We start from the raw sequence: 18,583 nt of genomic DNA, 5'->3' as shown, positions 1-18,583 counted from the left end.
TATATAAAGCGAATTTACAGGCAGTCTCTAGGTAATATTTTAGCTAACATTATGAACAGCTAAGAAATAATGTACATATCGCCAAAATGTAATAATTATACAAATGGTGTGGAAATGCATTAAAAATGCTGGAAAGATTCATATTAGATTTTGACTGGTTTACAGACACACGGGGAACAATGAGACTCATGGTTGGTGCCATGCAACTTGTAAGAACTCATCTGTCATTGGCTGGTGATGGTTTGTGACCTGTAAAACTGGTCTGTGATTGGCTGAGGTGTCCAGTACTTAGATCCTGAGGGGGAGGAGCAAAGGTGATGCCCGAGAGGCAGAGAGATCTGACCAATAACATCAGAGTCAGAAAGAGATTTGAGCCTTAAGATGACTGCGCCATTTTAGGTTTTTATAGAAAATATGTCCAGCTTGCAGTAAAATACCAGTAGCTGGCATAGACAGATAATAATGTAGATCGATTTTTAATGTGTTTAAATAAGTTCACTTTTTTTTTTTTTTTTACTGTTCTCCATATGACATGAATATACTGTAGCATAACAACGGCAGTTTTATGAGAACCTGAACATATGTTGGAATATTCACATGAACATAAAATACAGGCCTGTGCTTCACTCGGTTATATTCTCAGTCTGAATTTTTAACCATTTGGTTCTGGTCAAACAAAAGTGAAGCTAAACTTCCTGACACATACTAGTGACAAAAATAAGTTTTAATTCAACCGAGACATCTTCAGAGAGGAAAGGCACTAAATTGACTTTCTCAGTGACAGCGAGATGAATTAAGTGCAGGGCTAAAGCCCTGGTATACAGACGCATGTTGAGTTGATGATGTGATTTTAATTTATCATCCCCCCAAACATACATGAGGAGTAAGTACAGTCTGTGCTAGTTTATGACTCAGATTGTATTAAAGTGTACGAGGTAGAACAGAATCAGTTTCCATCTTGTTTCATCTAAATTAGTGAATTGGACATTTGAAAATGTGTTGGAATTATAAATATAATTAATTATTAAAATTGTGACTAATCAATATTAAGTGAATTGTGTAAAATATGAATTACTTTCAGATTTGTGCTTTTATCTTGAAGGTGTTGACTTTTTCCAATTTACAAAAATTCTCATTGATTCAGATTTATTAGCATCTCGCATATTTTTGGAATGAACATTCAGATTCTGTTGTCAAAAAGTAGAGATGTGCCGAATCTAACGCTAGGATATGATTCTCCCGTGTGGTTTCAAACCTTTTAACTGAATGTGTAGCAGGAGAGTTATGAACGTTTAAAATGTTTTGCCATTGACGACAGCTGTGAGGAAACGAGCTACAAGGTTGCTCTAAAACGTGTTGAAATATATTAAAGGTTTGTGGAGCATTCCTTAAAACTAATGCTAAAGGGTTGTGTTGTACAGGTGAAGTGAAGGCTTCTTAGTGAGCCAACTGTTCTAATGAGCCATTTTTAACTTGAAACTTGGTCTTGTATCCTTGTTTATGCCATTTCCACTTTTCTGTTGTTAAATACACCATGTGTTAAAACGGAACTGTGGAACATGGATAGGAATGGATATGAACTCAACATTATTAGCAAGGCCCTTTTGCGACACTTGAAAGCATTTTAACAAGATTATATAATTCCTGTGGTTTTAAAACCGTCCGATTGCTTGGTCAAAACTACCTGTTGTGTAATTGTGGTCAAAAACCCGACCCAACCAGTCTGTTCCTGTGGCAATCAGTCCAGCAGCTTCTGAAGTGGCGACTGGTTTTGTAACCAGCACTGAGGGAGTGGAGACAGACAGCAGCATTTAGACTGTGGGTTTTCCTCAGCGTGTTATTTAAATACATGCACGCTTACTGTAATGCCCTGTTTAAACTGCTGAGTCAATACATGGAAACTCAACCGTTCCTTATACACAAACAGTAGAGGAGATGGGTAGATGTCTTTTTACAGGCTGCGAGCCCACGGCAGACTTTACACCAAGTAGCACCATCATAACTAAATCGAAATAATTAAGAGGCTAATGTATATCAGCAAAAATATCCATAAATATAACAAAGCTAAACAAAAATAATTTACTTTTCAGAAATATAATAACAGTTATATAAAAAAAAAATGAAAATGGCTGTAAACCATTTGCCCTTCCTTTTCTTGTGGTACAGTACTTTTTCGTTTTAGTACAGTCTGATCTCAATTAAGTGCATAAAAACAATTGTATGCATTAAAAAAAGGCCTGCTTGGTTTTTATGTATTTTTGAATCAGTTTTGGTGTGAGCTGACTAATAGTTGATGCGACAGGCACTTCGAATATCGAGTGATTGAACAAATGCATAGGGGAAAATGGCACGTAATAAAAACCTTTTCAAATATGATTGTTTTAAATTTGCAGTATATTCTGTTCAATTTACCAATCAGTCAGATGTAACACATTTTTCAGCCTTTTACTTCTTTCCCAGATACAGTTTTTCACTTATGTGTGCAGCCATTGTACTGAAAGCAATTTAATCTAACTGGAAAAGAGTTAACTTCAAGGGGGGAAAGAGCTTCAGAATATCAAATGAGTAAATTATTTATTAGAATAATTAAAAACTCAGTGCTTTATTTGCTCCAACTGCTGTCGTAAAGTCACAGCACTCAGCCTGTTGCTCACAAAGATTTTGTTCAAATGCTACATTTTCAAACCGTCTACACAGCAGCTACAGCATCAGGTGTAGCACTAAGATGAGGACAGCTGTACAGTATGTGAGAGCAGGAGGGAGACAAAAGACGATTATTCCTCAGACTCTGGAATGATGTAGTTGTACACCAGAGAATAAAATATTGAAAGGAAACAAAAACCATACACACAGGTTCGGAACTGTGAAAATGTTTTCTCTAATAAAAGGAATGTGTTGAGTAAATTCTCTTGGACACAATTTTAACAGCGTAGCGTATTTCTGGTTGTTGGTTCGAGTTTTAACAAGGAGAATCCCACTCGTGAGAAACTGCCGGGATGGACTGATAAAGCAGAGTGAATTCTGTGCAGACAATCTTCACGTCCTGTTATTTCTCAGCAAAATAAATAAAACTTAAGTGCAGCATGGCCCCAAATTAGTTGATGTGCTCTGAAAAACTTCAGAAATATTCTCCAAACAATTTGATTAATTCAGGACAGTTTGCTGTAAGACTGTACACTCAAAGTCTTTGAGATCAACCTGGTTTGATAACTAACCTTGACATCAGTAGAAATGGGTTCAGACCAAAATGACAATTTTCCCCAAATCAGTCCTGGTAGGAGGATATTCGTACGTCTACAATACCACAGAATGTCCCTGTTTTTATAATTTAAGTCCTTCTGGGACACCAGTTTTTAATATCTAAACAAGCCCAGATAGGTTTGCTGTGTAGCTCTTCCTACTAAACATCAATGGTAGAAGGTCCAATCTGAGATTTTACAGTCTCATTTATAGAGCAGTAAGGTCCATGTCTGGTCACACTGCAGAACATTGTCCAGAGGTCCTCAAGTTCATTCTTTGAGCTGATAAAAGACTTTAAAAACTAATCTGCTCCTGAAAGCGGGTGCTGCATTGTTAGGTCCATGTTGGAGATTCGTGGGAATGATTTTGTGCTAACAAATCAAAATGGCAGCAGAGCTCATCACAGCACAGAATGTGTGAATATGAGAAGCTTCAGAGATAAATCATATCTGCAGGAATCACAAAGAGCTTTTTACCAGAACATGCCTGAATCTGATGATTACAGAGCTGCTAATAAAACAGAGACCTCTGCAGGTTAAAAGCTCCCAAAGAGGGACGTGCACTTTCAATGGCTATCAAACTATGACTATAACAACACGCTGACAGGATGACTTTTGAGAAGGTGGAAAATAGACCATTAGTAGTACCTATTATTTGAATTTGGCGGGTCCAGTCCTGATGTCATTGCTTTCTGTGTTAGACTCACGTTTTTGTTTAGTTAGTTGTTTAAGATTTTATGTGTGTTTATGTCCTGCTGGTAGTTGTGGGATGGTTGGGTGTGTGTTCCAGTCCTCTCGGTCCTTGGCGTCAGAATGGTACAGTCCAAGACAAGTGTAATATTGCCTGGGTCTCTCTGTGTATTTTTATGAATATGTGTACATGGCATTGGAATTGTGGGGCAGTGTGCTAGTAGTGAGTGTGTGTATGTGTGTGTGTGTGTGTTGTTTGGCAGTGCACCTGCGTGGAAGGTTGTAGATGTGCGTGTAAAATCGGTGATTTTGTCTTTTCATGGCAGTGGTGTACAGTGTTTGAAGAATGTGTGTTGCACGTATTTGCACATGGCAGTGGAGCTTTCGTCACTCATTGCAGGTGTCCCCCTTCTCCTCGATTGCCGCCGGTGACTCTTGTAGGCGATGCTTGCACTGGCCAAGTGCATGGCGGCCAGTTGCTCTTGATGATCGGGCGAAGCATGACGATGGGGCAGTGCAGTCACAGAGTCCATCCTGGGAAAATGGAAAGATGTTCTATTTACTTAAACTTAAGGTTGTGGCACAAACTAACTCACACTGAATGGTGCTTATAGCACTTTTGGACAGCGTGGGGGGAGAGGAGATCGCTGCTGCCTGCAGCTGTGGGGTATATTTATGAGATCCAGTAAAAGAACCGTTAAAAGAAATAATTTGAAACCCAATATTGCCTCGACATGTCCACAATGAGTAAATGTAAACTTGAGACCACATGTGCAGTCCTCCTGGAGCTTTTAAGAATGTGCTCTTCCTTAAATAATAAAAAAAATGTCTACAGGCCTCACCTCTGTCCCAGATCCAGCACCCCTGGTGCTGCCGGTCATTTCCTTCCCTCCTCCCATGATGCTGACCATCTTCTCCCCGGCTGTTTGTCGCATTAACCTCTTATTAACAATCCTGGCCACGCTGTCATTGCCTCCACCCAACCCAGCCGGGACTCCAGACCCTCCGACTACCGCTGACACACACTCTGGCTTGGGCTCATCCACACCACCGACACCACCCAAAACACCAAGGCCTGCAAGGCTGCCCATGGAGTCTCTTGGGGGTCTGTCCACAGGCAAGCAGACTCCTCCCTGGCCACGACTGGTGCAGACAGTTCTGAAGAACTCCTGAACAAGGCCTCCGTACCGCTGAGAGCTGGGGTCAGATCCACAGACTGCTGCCACAGAAGGTTTCCCTGCAGCAGGAGGCTGCCGTGCTGGACTGGCACCCTGGCTGGCTCCTAAAGGAAAACCGGAAGCACAATGATTTGAGTCAGCTGTTGCTCACACTGTGACACATTTTACAAACCGAACAGATGTTTAGACATTCTTCATTCTTTAGTTCTTCCCTTACTGAGGTTTTTTTGTCTTCCTTATAGATTTCAGTAACAAAGTTCTGTTACCAAACTTTGGAATTTACTTTAAAACCACCAGATGTACAGATGTTGGGAAAACAGATGCATAGTCTGCTTCTTGAAGACCCGCACCTTCTCTTCTGTCATTATCAGCCTCATCCATACGTTTGAAAAATCTCTAAGAGCTTGTAACTGCAAATATGATTCTGTACTATCACAAAAAACATCACAGCTCTATACTATCAAGTTCAAATTTAGCATAATTTATTTAAAGTTAGAGGTAATACTTAGATGATTAAAGGCTCTGTTCTGTTAATGAGTTTAACTTTTCACCTGTGTCCTTCCTTACTGTAAATGTCAAAATTTCTTGCATGGAAAAAGTCTTTTGTCAGTATATCTATGCAGATTTGTCATCTAGGTGAGACCTGCAATTTGAGTCATGGCAACTGAACTTCTTTCCTGGTAGATGGAAATGTTTTATTATTCATCCAAGTATGTTCTTTAGCCTCTTACTCTTTAACACTTACCTCCATCACTTCTCCAAAGTGACTCTGTGCTTCCATTGTGTTCCACCACACTGAAGAGGCTAGAGAGGCCGTCGGTGAGTCCGCTCAGGACAGGGCTGTCCCTGGTGGTGGTGGAGCGAGCCCATGCTGAGCCTCCACCTCCACTTATGGGTCTCTGCTGGAGGCTCCACATGCTGCGATCCCTGGAAGAAGCCCCATCCAGTCTGGAAGTGGAGCCTAAAAAGAGAAGTTTGGATAAGTCACCATCTCAGCCTGCTGGGATACTACAAGACCTCAGAAATTACCTTCGTAGAGGTCCTCGCTCGTTCATAAATTCAGACCTGAAAGAATCCCATGAAAAAACCTACCAAATTCTAACTTGGGGGGAAAGAGAAACCCGACTGCAGCCAAAATTAATTTAAACACCATAATGTCCCTGAACAAATGTAATGTTTTATGCTCCAAAAGACACCTTTATAAAAATAATTAACCTCTTTCCACGTCCTGGCTATTTAATATCTGTAAAGTCAAAAGCCAATCAACTGCATAAAAATGCCTCAAGTCTCTTGTTTACGTTCCTACTACTTAAAATGCAGCTGATGACCCACTTGGCTGTTGACATATTGACAAGCCAGAGCCAACAGGACCCATAAAGACCTTCATCCTTTGGTCTCTGGCACCAACACAATAGCAGAGCATTGGACCATTTTCAGCAGGGACCCGCCACTGTTAACCGGGAGCATCCTATGAGCTTAGTGGTTTTGGTGTTTCCCCAACCCAGTTGTCTGGTCATGACTATGTTCAATGTCACTCTTCACACCCACCCATTTGTTCCACAATGACCTGCACTGTGTCAGTGTTATCCATGTTATCTGAGAGTGGTCGTGTTTAAATTACCAGAAGACACTCGTCGCTGTAGCTTCGGTGATCCATACTTGGGTGAACAACATGGCCTCTCGATGCGGCTGTGAACTTTATCCAGTGATGTTGATATCTGGTGGGTTCGGGCTGATGCTAATGAGGAGGTGGATGAGGGACGAGGAGACCAGGCTTTGGAATGCAACCCTGTCCCTCTCATGCCCGGGAGAGTGTCCGTTTGAAGCCCAATGCTGACGTACTGAGCAGTGGTCTGTGTGGACCTGGTGGCCACACCGACCACCTGAGGGGGGGAAAAAGAAGGTGACAGAAGGTTTAGTGCTGTGGGAGAGAGGATTCTGAATAAATAATAATCTCCTTTTCAAATCATTTAAATTTCATTAGCTTTTCTTTGTATCACATAAACTGTTCCAAAAATTTACGATGCTTACTAGTAGCTGACAAAATTATAAACAGGATCAAATAAACGAAAGAAAAATATTGTTAGTAAAAGAGAAAAAGACTTTCAGGAATTAAGTGTAGAGCAGTGTTTCATGAAGAATCAAAGTTCAAATTTGATCATGGTAAAACTTGATTTGTGGATTATATTCCACGTGGTAATCAAAATATTTCAAACAGCGTGTGCTCATGAGAAATATGCTGTAATCACTTACCTGTTAATTTTTTCAATCAATCTATCAACAGCACTTTTGTTTCGGGACTATGAACAATTTAATATTACTACCTGACATCCAGGTTCCTTGCTGCACTTCCTCTCCAAAGATGAAGAGCGAATGGCCTGGCGGACGCAGTTGGTCATCTCCTTCATGTCATCGCTTAAGTTGGCTGACATCTCCCCGATCTCAAGCGTGTGGTAGGCCGATGAGGATCTCATCCCATCAACCACACCATTAGCCGAGCTGCTGATGCCGTTGTTCACGACACTGGGGATGGAACCGGCAAAGCAGCCACTTCTGCTTTCCAGCAGCTCCCTGTGCTGCTTGGACAGCGAGCTCAGCCACTGCTCGTAAGACGACGAGAAGGTGGATGAGGGTTGTGGGGGCTGTTGCTCAATCTCGACGGTTTCCACTGCAGCCACGCCAGCGTCCCAGCTACTCAGTACCATGGAAACACCCCCATTCTGGGCTTGCGGCAGTTTGTTCGCCTGATTCCTCCTCCAGTGCTCCATACGGCGAACGGCAGGTGGACTGTAGTAGATTCGGATTCCTGTCCGGTCTGGAGCAGTGTAGCTCCTCTGGACGCACTCCTCTGATTCCACTGGGCTGCTGCCACTGGGACCGTCCCAGGTTTTGCAGGTGTCTGTGACATCTGGGGTCTAGAACAGAGAGACACAAACATTTATCACACATTTTACAACTTTGGTAACATAACAATAGAAATCCAGCCTGTGTCTCACCAGTTTTCATAAATTTTAGTCAATAAGTAAAATGTAAAGAAATAACATACTATAAGTGTATTTTTTTTTTTAACTAGCAAATGTATGCAATCATAAATTACCAACCTCATTGGTTAGGTAGGTCCAGTTCTTCCTGCTGAGTTGACCCAGCTCTTGGGGAATCATAAAGGGTGGGACTGCAGGCTGGATTTCTTCCTTTCTGTTGAACTCTTGGCAGTCCAGCTCCGATGTGGATTTGGTCCTTTTCAGAACAACAGCAATTAGAACGTATTTATGAAGACAGTGTCTAAATTTCTAGCCATAATCAAACACCCCTAAAATCAAGTTTTCTTCTATGATTAAGTTCAAACTGTGTCTTGAATGGTTACCTTGGTGATCCTGTTCCATTAGCAATCACCGACTCTACAGAGGACTCTCCACCGGATAGTTTTGACTGTAGGGGCAAAAAAAAAAACAAAGGACTGTTGGTATATGAATATGTACTTTACATACAGACACACAGTGCTTCACAGTTGAGAGGTGATCTCACCCTCTGAAGGAAAGAAACAGAACAACAGTGTGGAAAGGATGGGGAAAAACATCTGCAGATTGGGACTTTCACTTTTCAGATCAAGTTGCCTCGATGTGTTTACTGACTTAGCGCTTTGTACAGTAAACAAATGTATGGTTTAATAATATATCTTATAGAAGACATTTATTACTTATTATCATAACTTATAATATAAGTTTATATATTATAATTTTAATAAGATGGTATAATATGGTTATTTTAAAATAACTAAATTTTCAATTGTCATATTTTATATTGCAAACATCACTTCAATAACATAGAAGCTAAATACAGTGTTTTACAACAAGAAGTGAAACTATTGCATTTCTTTTTGGTGAGGTACTGAATTCTACTATTGGCGTTTCTTTAAAAACATTTTTGTGATTCGTCCAGCTCTTTAACTGTCTGACCTGATGGAGGCACTGCAATCCAATGCAGTATGTTTTAAAAAAACAAGTCCAGCCTTACAACACAGGCAGTGAGAAATGGGGAAAAGATTTGTAGGCGACAGAGCCTGAGACAGTAATTTAGAATATGACAAGGTTCGGTTTCCTCCAATGTTGATGGCACAGGACACGTCCACTCAATGGAAGGAGTGAGACAGACAGGAGGAAGAACGAGGGGAAGATGGATGCGAAGGTTAAAGCACGGAATGACTAAAGAAAAAGTGAGAGCAGGAGGACAAAGATGCCCCGAGACAGAAAGGGCAGCATGTGTAGAAGTCAGACATCACTGACCTAACCGCTGTGTGTTTATGGAAACAACCCTAACTAATGACTGCTTTAAACGCTGATGCAAGCCCTTAGCATCCCGCCCTGACATGTTGCAGCAGCAGCTTGGCAGCTACAGTCCTCAGATCTGACTGACCATGTTTTCACAGTGAGCTCAGCTTAACACCGAACCGCTGTTGAGCCACAGGAAGGCAATAACACCAGAGAGGGGTTTCCTTACTCTCATTATTGCATTAACGTTTGTGTGGTTACTGTCACTGTCAATAAAGGTTAAAAATAAAACTGTAGAGCGGGAATGAGAAATGTGTGACTTTGGGGCTGTTCTGACATTTTCTCAAATCTTTACAATATCAACAGTGGAAAATGAAAATCCGTGGAATCTTCAGCCTCCACTCTGAAAGTCTGCTCTCCTACAATTTAAGGGCTTTTTATCTTCGAGCTGCTTCTTACTAAAACAATGTCCAATCTTTCAGTTTTTAAGTATTTGACAAGGTTGTAGAAAAAAAGGGGTGATTCTTTGTCGAACGAAAAGTCAGTGGCCTTCTCTTTGGTGGCTCTGAACAAAAATAGCAGAGCATTGAAAACACACAAGTGGCTGGTCTGGCTGCTGCACAGACAGATAATGGTGAGAGGAAGCAATAGTCCAGGACGTCCAGTTCAAAGCAACAATGTGCTACTTTATAGGAATCAAGTAAGTGTTGGCTTGAGACTTGTCATCAATCAGCTCCGCCCTATGTCTCCATGCTCTGCTCCACTGCTCCCTGCATTATTCAGTTCTTCGAGGATTAGTCGTATGAAGTGACAATAAATAACAATGCTGCAAAAATGCACCGGCCAAGCAGAAATTGGCTCTGTTATTTGTTAAAAGATGAGCCTAAGAGGAAAGTGGTACATACTTTAGATAGTGGTGCATTCATGAATTTAAAAAACGTACCACATGCTTGTATATAAAGTAAGCAGGATACAGCAGTATAACTGCAAGGGCTCTGTTATTTCTTAAAAATACAGTTAACGTTACAAGGAAGTCTAAACCAGACAACTCAGACACTAACCCCCTGCTCATGCAACTGGGAATTTAGTTATGTTTACTTGTCTGCTTATTATATTATATGCCCTATACCCCTGACTTACTTTTTTCATATCATAAAGTTCACCTTAAAAGTTTTTTCATTTGCAGAGTCTATTTACACTGTTAAACTTGAACGAAACATGATGACTCCACTGAAACCTCCACTCAGTACTGACAGACTCTCTCAAACCTTCCAACCAACCACATGCATGAATGGTTCAGGCTTAGAAAACATGTATCTACAGCTTGACTTTAAACTGAAACAGTCACATGACTCTGCAGAAACTGAGGCCTTGTTTATCATTGATCATGTAAGTTTCTAAAACGATGCAGGCTTTGATAAAAAGCTACATCGGAAATGGATGTCAATACTTTTTAGAGTCCCTTTATCACACAGATCATCACTACTGTGCGAAGAAACTGGCCGTATTTGCTCATTGGGTCATGTTATTTGTTGTTTGTGATCTAGCAAATTTAAAGTATTTAGATATTCAAAGCTGCAAAGTAAAATAAGATTTAAATTACCCCTGAGAAATGACTAGATGTGACAGGAATGAGTGTTCCTGCAAAGCTGCATCTAATCTAATGACTAGATGTACGTTCAGTGTCCTCCTTATCTCAGGCATGCAGCCTCATCCTCTCTGCTTTCATCATCAAGATGCTCATGTTTCTTATCTCTACTTTATCTTTGACATGTCCCTCTCTTTTTTAACACACTTTTTCTCTCTCTCACACTCACACACACACCTTTGCATGTTGTGCAGTGGCCTCTCTCAGTCTCTGCTCCCACTGTGCTCTCTCCTGACTCAATCTCTCCAGCAGCTCCAGCTTCTCTCTGCCCCAGTTTCTCTCCCCGATCTGAAGCTGATTGGTCCACAGGTTGGTAACAGCAGAGAGACGACGACATCAGAGGGAAATCCACAGTGAAAGCACAGTAAGAAAACCACAACTCAAAAGTACACAAACAAAACACCAAACACCAGCTCTTAGGTGGCTTTTACCTTCACATTTAATGCATATTTCAACGACTGATTCGGAAACGTCTCCCCTTAAAAGGTATGTATGATTCTGTAACTGCCTGGTGGATCTCTTAGTAGCATTTTATTCACTAATTTACTGGATAGTTAAAAGATATTAAAGTTTCTTAACAGCCCAGAAATGTTTGAAGTTTGTAAAAAAGAAAAAGTGATTCTAAGCTTTTAGCAGCTTGATGCAAGGATTCAGTAATTACCTGCTTAGTTAGATCCATCACAGCTGCGTAAGACTCTGCCAGGAGGTGCTGGTGTTCTTCACGCTCTCTCTTCAGAGCCATCTTTAGGTCTGGAGGATCCAGAGAATCAGTGGAGGACACAGCTACTGCTGCTGCTGCTGCTTTACCAGTCTTAGCTTCAAACTGGGAACAAAAAGGGGAAGAGATCATATTAAATATCAAAACTGGACTAATGCCTGCACAATAACTCAAAATCCCAAATTCATTTAGAATATTTTAAATAAATTTGTCAGGTAAAAAGGAAATGTTTTATTTGACCAGATGAATTGGAGCCATCTTTCTCTAAGTCATAACTATTGGCAGCTGTAGATGTAGGTGGGGTTAAACCCCTAATAATATACCCTTGTATAAAATAATATCTACAATATTTGCTAACAGTGGCTTATCTGCAAACTAAAGCAGTAGTATATACAACCATGATTCCCCAAAATTGGGGGCGATGTGTAAAACGTAAATAAAAAAGAGATTGCAACCACTAGCAAATCTCATCAACTCATATATTATTCACAATAGAAAATAAACAACATATCAGATGTTGAAACTGAGACATTTTACCATTTCGTATTGTACCTAAATACAATTAAGAAGTACGTTTGCTTTACTGGAGCATTTTGCAAGTAGATTCATCAGAGAACATTAAAACAATGAATAAATTGCGACGATTTGTTATGGATTAACAAGGTACTTGAACAAGACAAAAATACACAGTGAAAACTGAAACCAGGCAAATGACATTTGAATATCCAGGAGAAACCGCTCAGTTTAACAGCAGCCATAAAGGAACATCACTAGGTCATGCTAGTGGAGTAAAAAAGGAGGTTTCATTTTTAAGTTTAGGAAAATCTAGTAGATCGTGGAAATTCCCAGAAAATTACATTTGGCTCTGCCCTTGAGTAAAAGCACCTTCCATTGGCAAATGTCTTGCATGTCCAATAATTTGGCACACGTACAAACGAACACACATGCATACAAATAATTACTACTTGTGATAAACTATGACTCATTTGACCACCCTCAGATTTGTCATGGTAAGTCCCAACATTGCTGCATGTTTCATCCTCACAGGGGGGATTTCATCAGTGATCTCATAGAAGATTTTAGGGGTAAAACTGATGAGGTTGCTGAGACCACTGGTGCTTTCATTCCTTCAGACAGCCACTTTATTAGGTACACCTGTGTACCACCTCTTTTATTTTACACAGGGGCCCAAACCACCTGGTTTAAACCACCTTCTGAAATGTAATCCAGTACAACTCCACTACCCACTGTTACCTCAATAATAACCACAGAGTAGAATTATCACTTTTCTGAAAGTTTCAACTTAAAAACTGAGAAATTACAACATTATAAAAGTAGAATGGATGGCAGAGCTGCTGTGTTGGATCGCATTAGAATGCAGAGATGTACCTAATAAAGGGCCAGTGAGTGCTTATTCAATTAAAATAGTTTTTTATATTTTTCCTTTGTTTTTCTCTTCTTCTTCCTAAATCTGAAACATAGTTATCATTTTTTTTCTCTATATCCGTCTCTACATCTAACCCCTTCTCACCTCCTCTCCACCCGCCGCACTCCTTCACCTTCTGTCTCACCCTCTATTTGCAGCTCTCTCGCCACTTTTTTTCCACCTCATTAATCTGGTTCTGCTGTCACACAGTGTGGAGGTGGGACTGCTTGAAATTGTGAGCTTCCCTTTCCCTCAGTCTGAGCCTCATAGTTCACACAGCTGACACTATCAGGTCCATCAGTTTGATAAACAGACACACACACAAAACCCAGACCCATCAGTCCTCTCCCTGCCTCTGTTTCCCTCTGTGGCACTGACGTACATTTAAGGGGCTAATGGAACCATCTGGCAGCCAATCAGTGCATAACACAGGAACATTTACCCAGTCTCTTATGGAGACTGAGCGTTTGATGATGAACATAGCCTAACGAACCCACATCTTAACGAGGTTTACTGCCGAGGCGTTAGTGGAGGCCAATTTTGCTGGTTGACTGGTGACAAGTTTATTAGTGGATGAGAGAAATCTGGTTCAACACTCGTCACTCACAGTTTATCAAGTTCAAATATAAAATCTGAGATTAATAATTAAGACTGTATATAAAATGCAAACAGAAAAATACAGTACTTATATACACTACTTAATGCTTTTCCAACTGTAAAAATAAAAAAAAGCAACAAAAGCTATGACAACAAACACCAAGAGGTCTTTGAGTGGGAAGTAGAAAGTCAAGAGGAAAATATTAATTTCACTAGCATTAGATTATTATAATTATAACTGTATCAATAAGCAAAGGCATACAAATAATTTTCCAGTAACATGTTTCAGTTAAATGTGATGTCATGGATCACAGTTAAACTACTGTATAATATTTTCTTGTTTAACAATAAATTAGCAACAGTGCCTGAGGTCTGATTTGCTGTTTATCGGCTTGACTAGTGCTGCCTGCAGATGAGAATTTTTCTGTTAATTAGTGCCATAAAACCCCCACTACACTCACTACACTGACTGTGATTAGGTGTTTTCAAAAAACAGAAAAGTCAAGGAGGGGTCGAAGACTTTAACTAGACACGTACAGTAGTCGGCTGATGTAGCAAATTATCCCGATAAAAACACTAATCATTTAAGCAAACAAAGGCAGTGATTAACACTGAGCCACAGTATATTATGGGATATTTTGGGCAGCATATTATTTCACTACAGCAACAACAAAGGGCGAAGCTAATGCTATCTGGTAATGTTATCTGTTCAGCAGCTGCTAATGTAGGCCAAGCAGAAACCCCAGCATTCCTGAAAGACGAGATGTGTGCCAGCTTTATAAATAAAATCATAGCCTAGATATTATATAATGCACACAGATGATACAGATGTTAAATATAGGAATGTAAGTAGAGCACGGTGTTGCATACTTAGAAAGCTTTAGAATTGTGTCAACCTTGTGTCTCAGTTTTTTTCACTATTAATTTACATTTTAAGCTGGAAATAATTCCAAGGTCAGATTGATGTTATGCTCTAATTAAAACTTGCAGTATCATGGTTTGTGAAGAAGTGAAGTTACTACTGTGCTCGTCATTAACTTCATCAACTAACTTCCTACATCGATTATTTGCAAAACGTATATTTGATCAAATGATAGTTAGGGATCTTTTTAACATACAGAAAGAGGAGGAGCATCAATCTTACTGTCTAATCTGCAGCAAGGAAGCAAATGAGTCAAACTGTTTCATTGATGGGTGAAAAACGTTTAATTACAAGACACACTGTAAAAAGTCAAATGGGTCATTTCTGGGCATTAGGTGTAATGACCTGTTAAACATTATGCTGCACACTGACAAAGTCACATCCATCCTCGCTTCATAAATGCTGTAGATTTAACGGACAGGAACAAACGATCTGAGCTTCCAGCTGCTCACTCTGTGTCATCACAGATGCAGCAGGTGTTAGTAACACGTCTTCCACTCAGGGTGGAGGACCAAGTAGGAAAAAAACAAGGAGGTTGTGTAGTACTGCACTCGTTCAGAGCTCTGGATACTGTTTCTACTTCAGTGACAGTGTTTGTTTATAAGGCTAAACGGCGAAGATAATTTCTTGTCGAGCTGTTTGACAGGAAGGACAATGTTTAAAATTGAGTTGACTTGTTCGACAAAGCAGCAGCTGGAGTCAGGACGCCTCGGCACTGATGCGGCTGCTTGGACGGTGAGAAATTGATGGCATACTACCCTGTGCATTGCTGGCAGAGAAGAGATTGGTTCCAGCTGTGGCATCTGGGCCAGACCAGCACTTACACACAGCACTCTAACATGCCTAGACTTCCAGCACACTCACACAGCTCAACGTGATGAATTGGTTTCATCTTAACCCGAATAAACAGCTGGCTTTTAATTAGTATTTGATTGATCCACAAGGGTTTGTCCGTAAATGTAATCTCATGAAAGCGCACAGTTGCGTCACATTCAGGAAAAAGGGAGTGTCTTATCTCTTTGAAACACTTCTCCTATCTTCTGCCGGCAGCAGAGGGAGCTGCCAAAGCAACCAGAAGACAAATGATCTCACACCACAACACCAGGGTAAAATCTCAAGACAATCACGACCACAATTAATGACTCAGTCAGTGAATGTGCATCTGTCCATCTATGGTTTCTGGTCTTCTGTTTTTTTTTTTTTTCATTATTGTGAAAATTCGATAAGGACCCGTCAGTGTACACATCATATCTGGGTAAACATTTGTTTGTGTGCATTTCTCCCTACACAGCTGCTCTTGCGCTGTAATCCTCAGAAAGCCAAACCCTAAGAAATTTGGATTTCTGCCGTAAAATCTGTATATATGTATATAATACTTATGCTCTAAGGGACATGAAGTCAGAAGTCTTTCTTCTCTCTCTGTGTCTATTACCAGGTGGTAACATACAGGCTGTTCTTTCTCAGAGCTTGTTAATTAACACCATTACCACTGCTAGTGACAGGCAGACAGAGAGAAAAGGCGGAAAGCATAAAAACCATCACTTACTGGTGGGCGAGACAGGCAGGCAGACAGAGAGACAAAAAGGCTCAATTGGACAAATAAATCACTTGACAGACTGAGAAGTAGACACTGGGATGTTACCAGTTTCAAAATGAATATTTTGTTTATTATACCAATAAACACAAGCAGGGAGCTTGTGTTTTGACTTGCTTAAGAAAATGCTCCCACCCTGACAAATTGAGGCCATTTTACACAATCATTCCATCATGTCACTTTATCTTGATTTCTCATGATTTCCTTTAATTCTGCTCTGCTTTATCAGCATGAGTATGTGATGGCTGGTGAATACTTGCCAGTTAAATAATGATGGTGGGCAGACAATCAAAGTAACATGAATAGTTTTGCACACGGTTGCATCAGCACTCATTATCCAAACCTACAGAATACAGCAATGAAGCTGAGCTAAACTTTTTATTTAACATAAGGATTTTGATTCATTTCGCTACTTTCTCTTTCTTACCTGTGTTATGAGGCTCTTTAATTCAGTCCTCTCCACCTCCCATGATGCCTTGGCCTTTGCGAACTGCTGGGTGAGTTCCTGGGACCCTTGCCTCTCCTGTCGCAGCTCTCCACTCAGATCTTGCAGTGCCACCCTCAGATCTGCCAAGGTGCTGCTCACAGCGCTCGACTGGAAAAAGACGTGAGAAAAAAACGTGACAGAGTGTATCTGTGGTTTCGTGTGTGTGCAGCTGTAAATCATTTTAAGCGCCCCGCTCTTCCTACCTTGATAGTCGGGCTGAGTGGTTGTTCATCTGCAGTCTGGTGAGTAGGGCTCGTCAGGTTCTCCTCATCCAGCAGCAGGTATAGATCCTTCAGGCTGTTCATCTGAAGAACGAATCACAGACGAGGACCCATCAATCATTACCTCGGACTTACTCATAACATAATATTACTCAATAATATCAAATGTGCAAGAGGAGCTATAAAATCCAACGAGTCATGATTTTTTATAATAAATACATATTTCTGGCGAAATGACTAACATGCAGTAAATAAAAAGTCAACTCCAACATAAGTGAAGCATAAAAAAACATTTTACTATCTATTCCCCCATACCTGCAAGACGTCTTTCCACTCCGTGTCCTTCTTGCAGCCGAGCCTCCACTGTTTGAGGAAGCAGCGTAGCTTGAGGCTGAGCAGTAACAGGGCCTGTTTGAGGTGCTGAGACTCCTGCACAAGCAGAGTCCTCTCCTGGCTCCACAACTTCTGCTGTAGCCGAGCCTGGAGGCCCAAACTCTGCAGCTGGAAGTCTCGGCGGAGCAGAGCTTTGTGGTGCTCCTCGTTGAGCTGAGCGAGAAGAAACAGTTTGAGACAGGATAAGCAGAGAGAAACAATTTTAGTGTGCGGCCTCCTAGATATCCATGTTTGAGGAAGGTACGTTCATTCACAAACAGACCTGTGAGAGTTTGAGAGTGACGTCTTTCTCTGTGTGTTTCCCCTTCCCCAGTTCATCTTGAGCTCCTTGAGCAGATTCCTCTGTTTCAGACAGCTGGGCTTCTAGGTCCCTGGACTGGATGAGAGGGTGGAGAAGATGAGGCAGATGACGCTGGGCAGGACAGGAACAAGGAGGGCAGCAGGCAGAGATTAAAGCAGGTGAGAAGCGGAGAGGAAGTTAAACGGGAAAAGTGTGAGAAGCACATAATGTGGAACTATTTTGTTACAACACCCTTTAAAATCACACGCTGCTCTATGTCCCCACAGAACCTTGATGATGCTGATAGTAAAAATCCAAAATGTGACTATTTCCATGCAAAAATATGCCATTTTACAGAAAAAAGCGGGTTTTGTGCCTTTTGCCAAGAGATTGATTAAGTTAGCCAACTATAAGTTTCTTTTTAATTAAAATTTTTAATTAAACTAATTTGGTTTCACCTGAATATGAATACAAATGTAAAACATTACAAATTATAACTTTACATGATTATTGTGTTGTGCAGCAATGCCTGTTTGCATTGTAGATAAATGGGCCGACTGTTATTTGTTACTATTATCTGAATACACTGCAAAATATGTACTTGTTGCTGCATCACTGCTTTGGTCTGTTCATCACTTCTACAAATACAACAGTCCATTGGTTATTTCTGACTCCCACTAGCTGTCATCCCCTTTCATTCTATTTCAGTCCCCCTCTTTCATTCACCCTGTCAGTCTTGGGTAAAGATGCAGACACACACGGCCCCGGTTGCCATGGAGACACGCCACCAATGGTCAGCCAGACAAAGGTCCTTTCTTCACGTCAGTCCCACAGCTGACGGTGAAATCACTGTTTATATCATTGTATTTCTTTCCAGAGGTCGCCCTTGCTGTACCACATTAGCAACCTCAACCTGTGTGTG

The 18,583-nt window shown here is 40.8% G+C and overlaps 1 protein-coding gene across 3 annotated transcripts in view; it reads right to left on the bottom strand.

Moving 5' to 3' along the window:
• Window positions 1–473: 473 nt before the first annotated feature.
• mtcl2 (microtubule crosslinking factor 2) overlaps window positions 474–18,583 on the bottom strand; it is an 82,427-nt gene continuing 64,317 nt past the window's right edge. For 2 of the 3 annotated variants that reach the window (XM_067526939.1, XM_067526940.1), the window contains exons 12-24: window positions 17,644–17,793; window positions 17,304–17,534; window positions 16,971–17,072; window positions 16,708–16,875; window positions 11,685–11,846; window positions 11,201–11,317; window positions 8,472–8,536; window positions 8,209–8,344; window positions 7,432–8,022; window positions 6,729–6,990; window positions 5,853–6,068; window positions 4,772–5,211; window positions 474–4,463 (exon numbers count right to left, since the gene is read on the bottom strand). In XM_067526939.1, the coding sequence (XP_067383040.1) occupies window positions 4,317–4,463; window positions 4,772–5,211; window positions 5,853–6,068; window positions 6,729–6,990; window positions 7,432–8,022; window positions 8,209–8,344; window positions 8,472–8,536; window positions 11,201–11,317; window positions 11,685–11,846; window positions 16,708–16,875; window positions 16,971–17,072; window positions 17,304–17,534; window positions 17,644–17,793 (2,787 nt within the window). In that variant the 3' untranslated portion in view covers window positions 474–4,316. The remainder of the gene's footprint in view (window positions 4,464–4,771; window positions 5,212–5,852; window positions 6,069–6,728; window positions 6,991–7,431; window positions 8,023–8,208; window positions 8,345–8,471; window positions 8,537–11,200; window positions 11,318–11,684; window positions 11,847–16,707; window positions 16,876–16,970; window positions 17,073–17,303; window positions 17,535–17,643; window positions 17,794–18,583) is intronic. The other variant, XM_067526941.1, reaches the window with a different exon arrangement.

The sequence above is a fragment of the Channa argus genome, chromosome 13, assembly GCF_033026475.1.
Source record: "Channa argus isolate prfri chromosome 13, Channa argus male v1.0, whole genome shotgun sequence".
NCBI lineage: Eukaryota > Metazoa > Chordata > Actinopteri > Anabantiformes > Channidae > Channa > Channa argus.
Note: the sequence above shows the minus strand (reverse complement) of the source record. Positions and strands in the feature narration are given on the sequence as shown.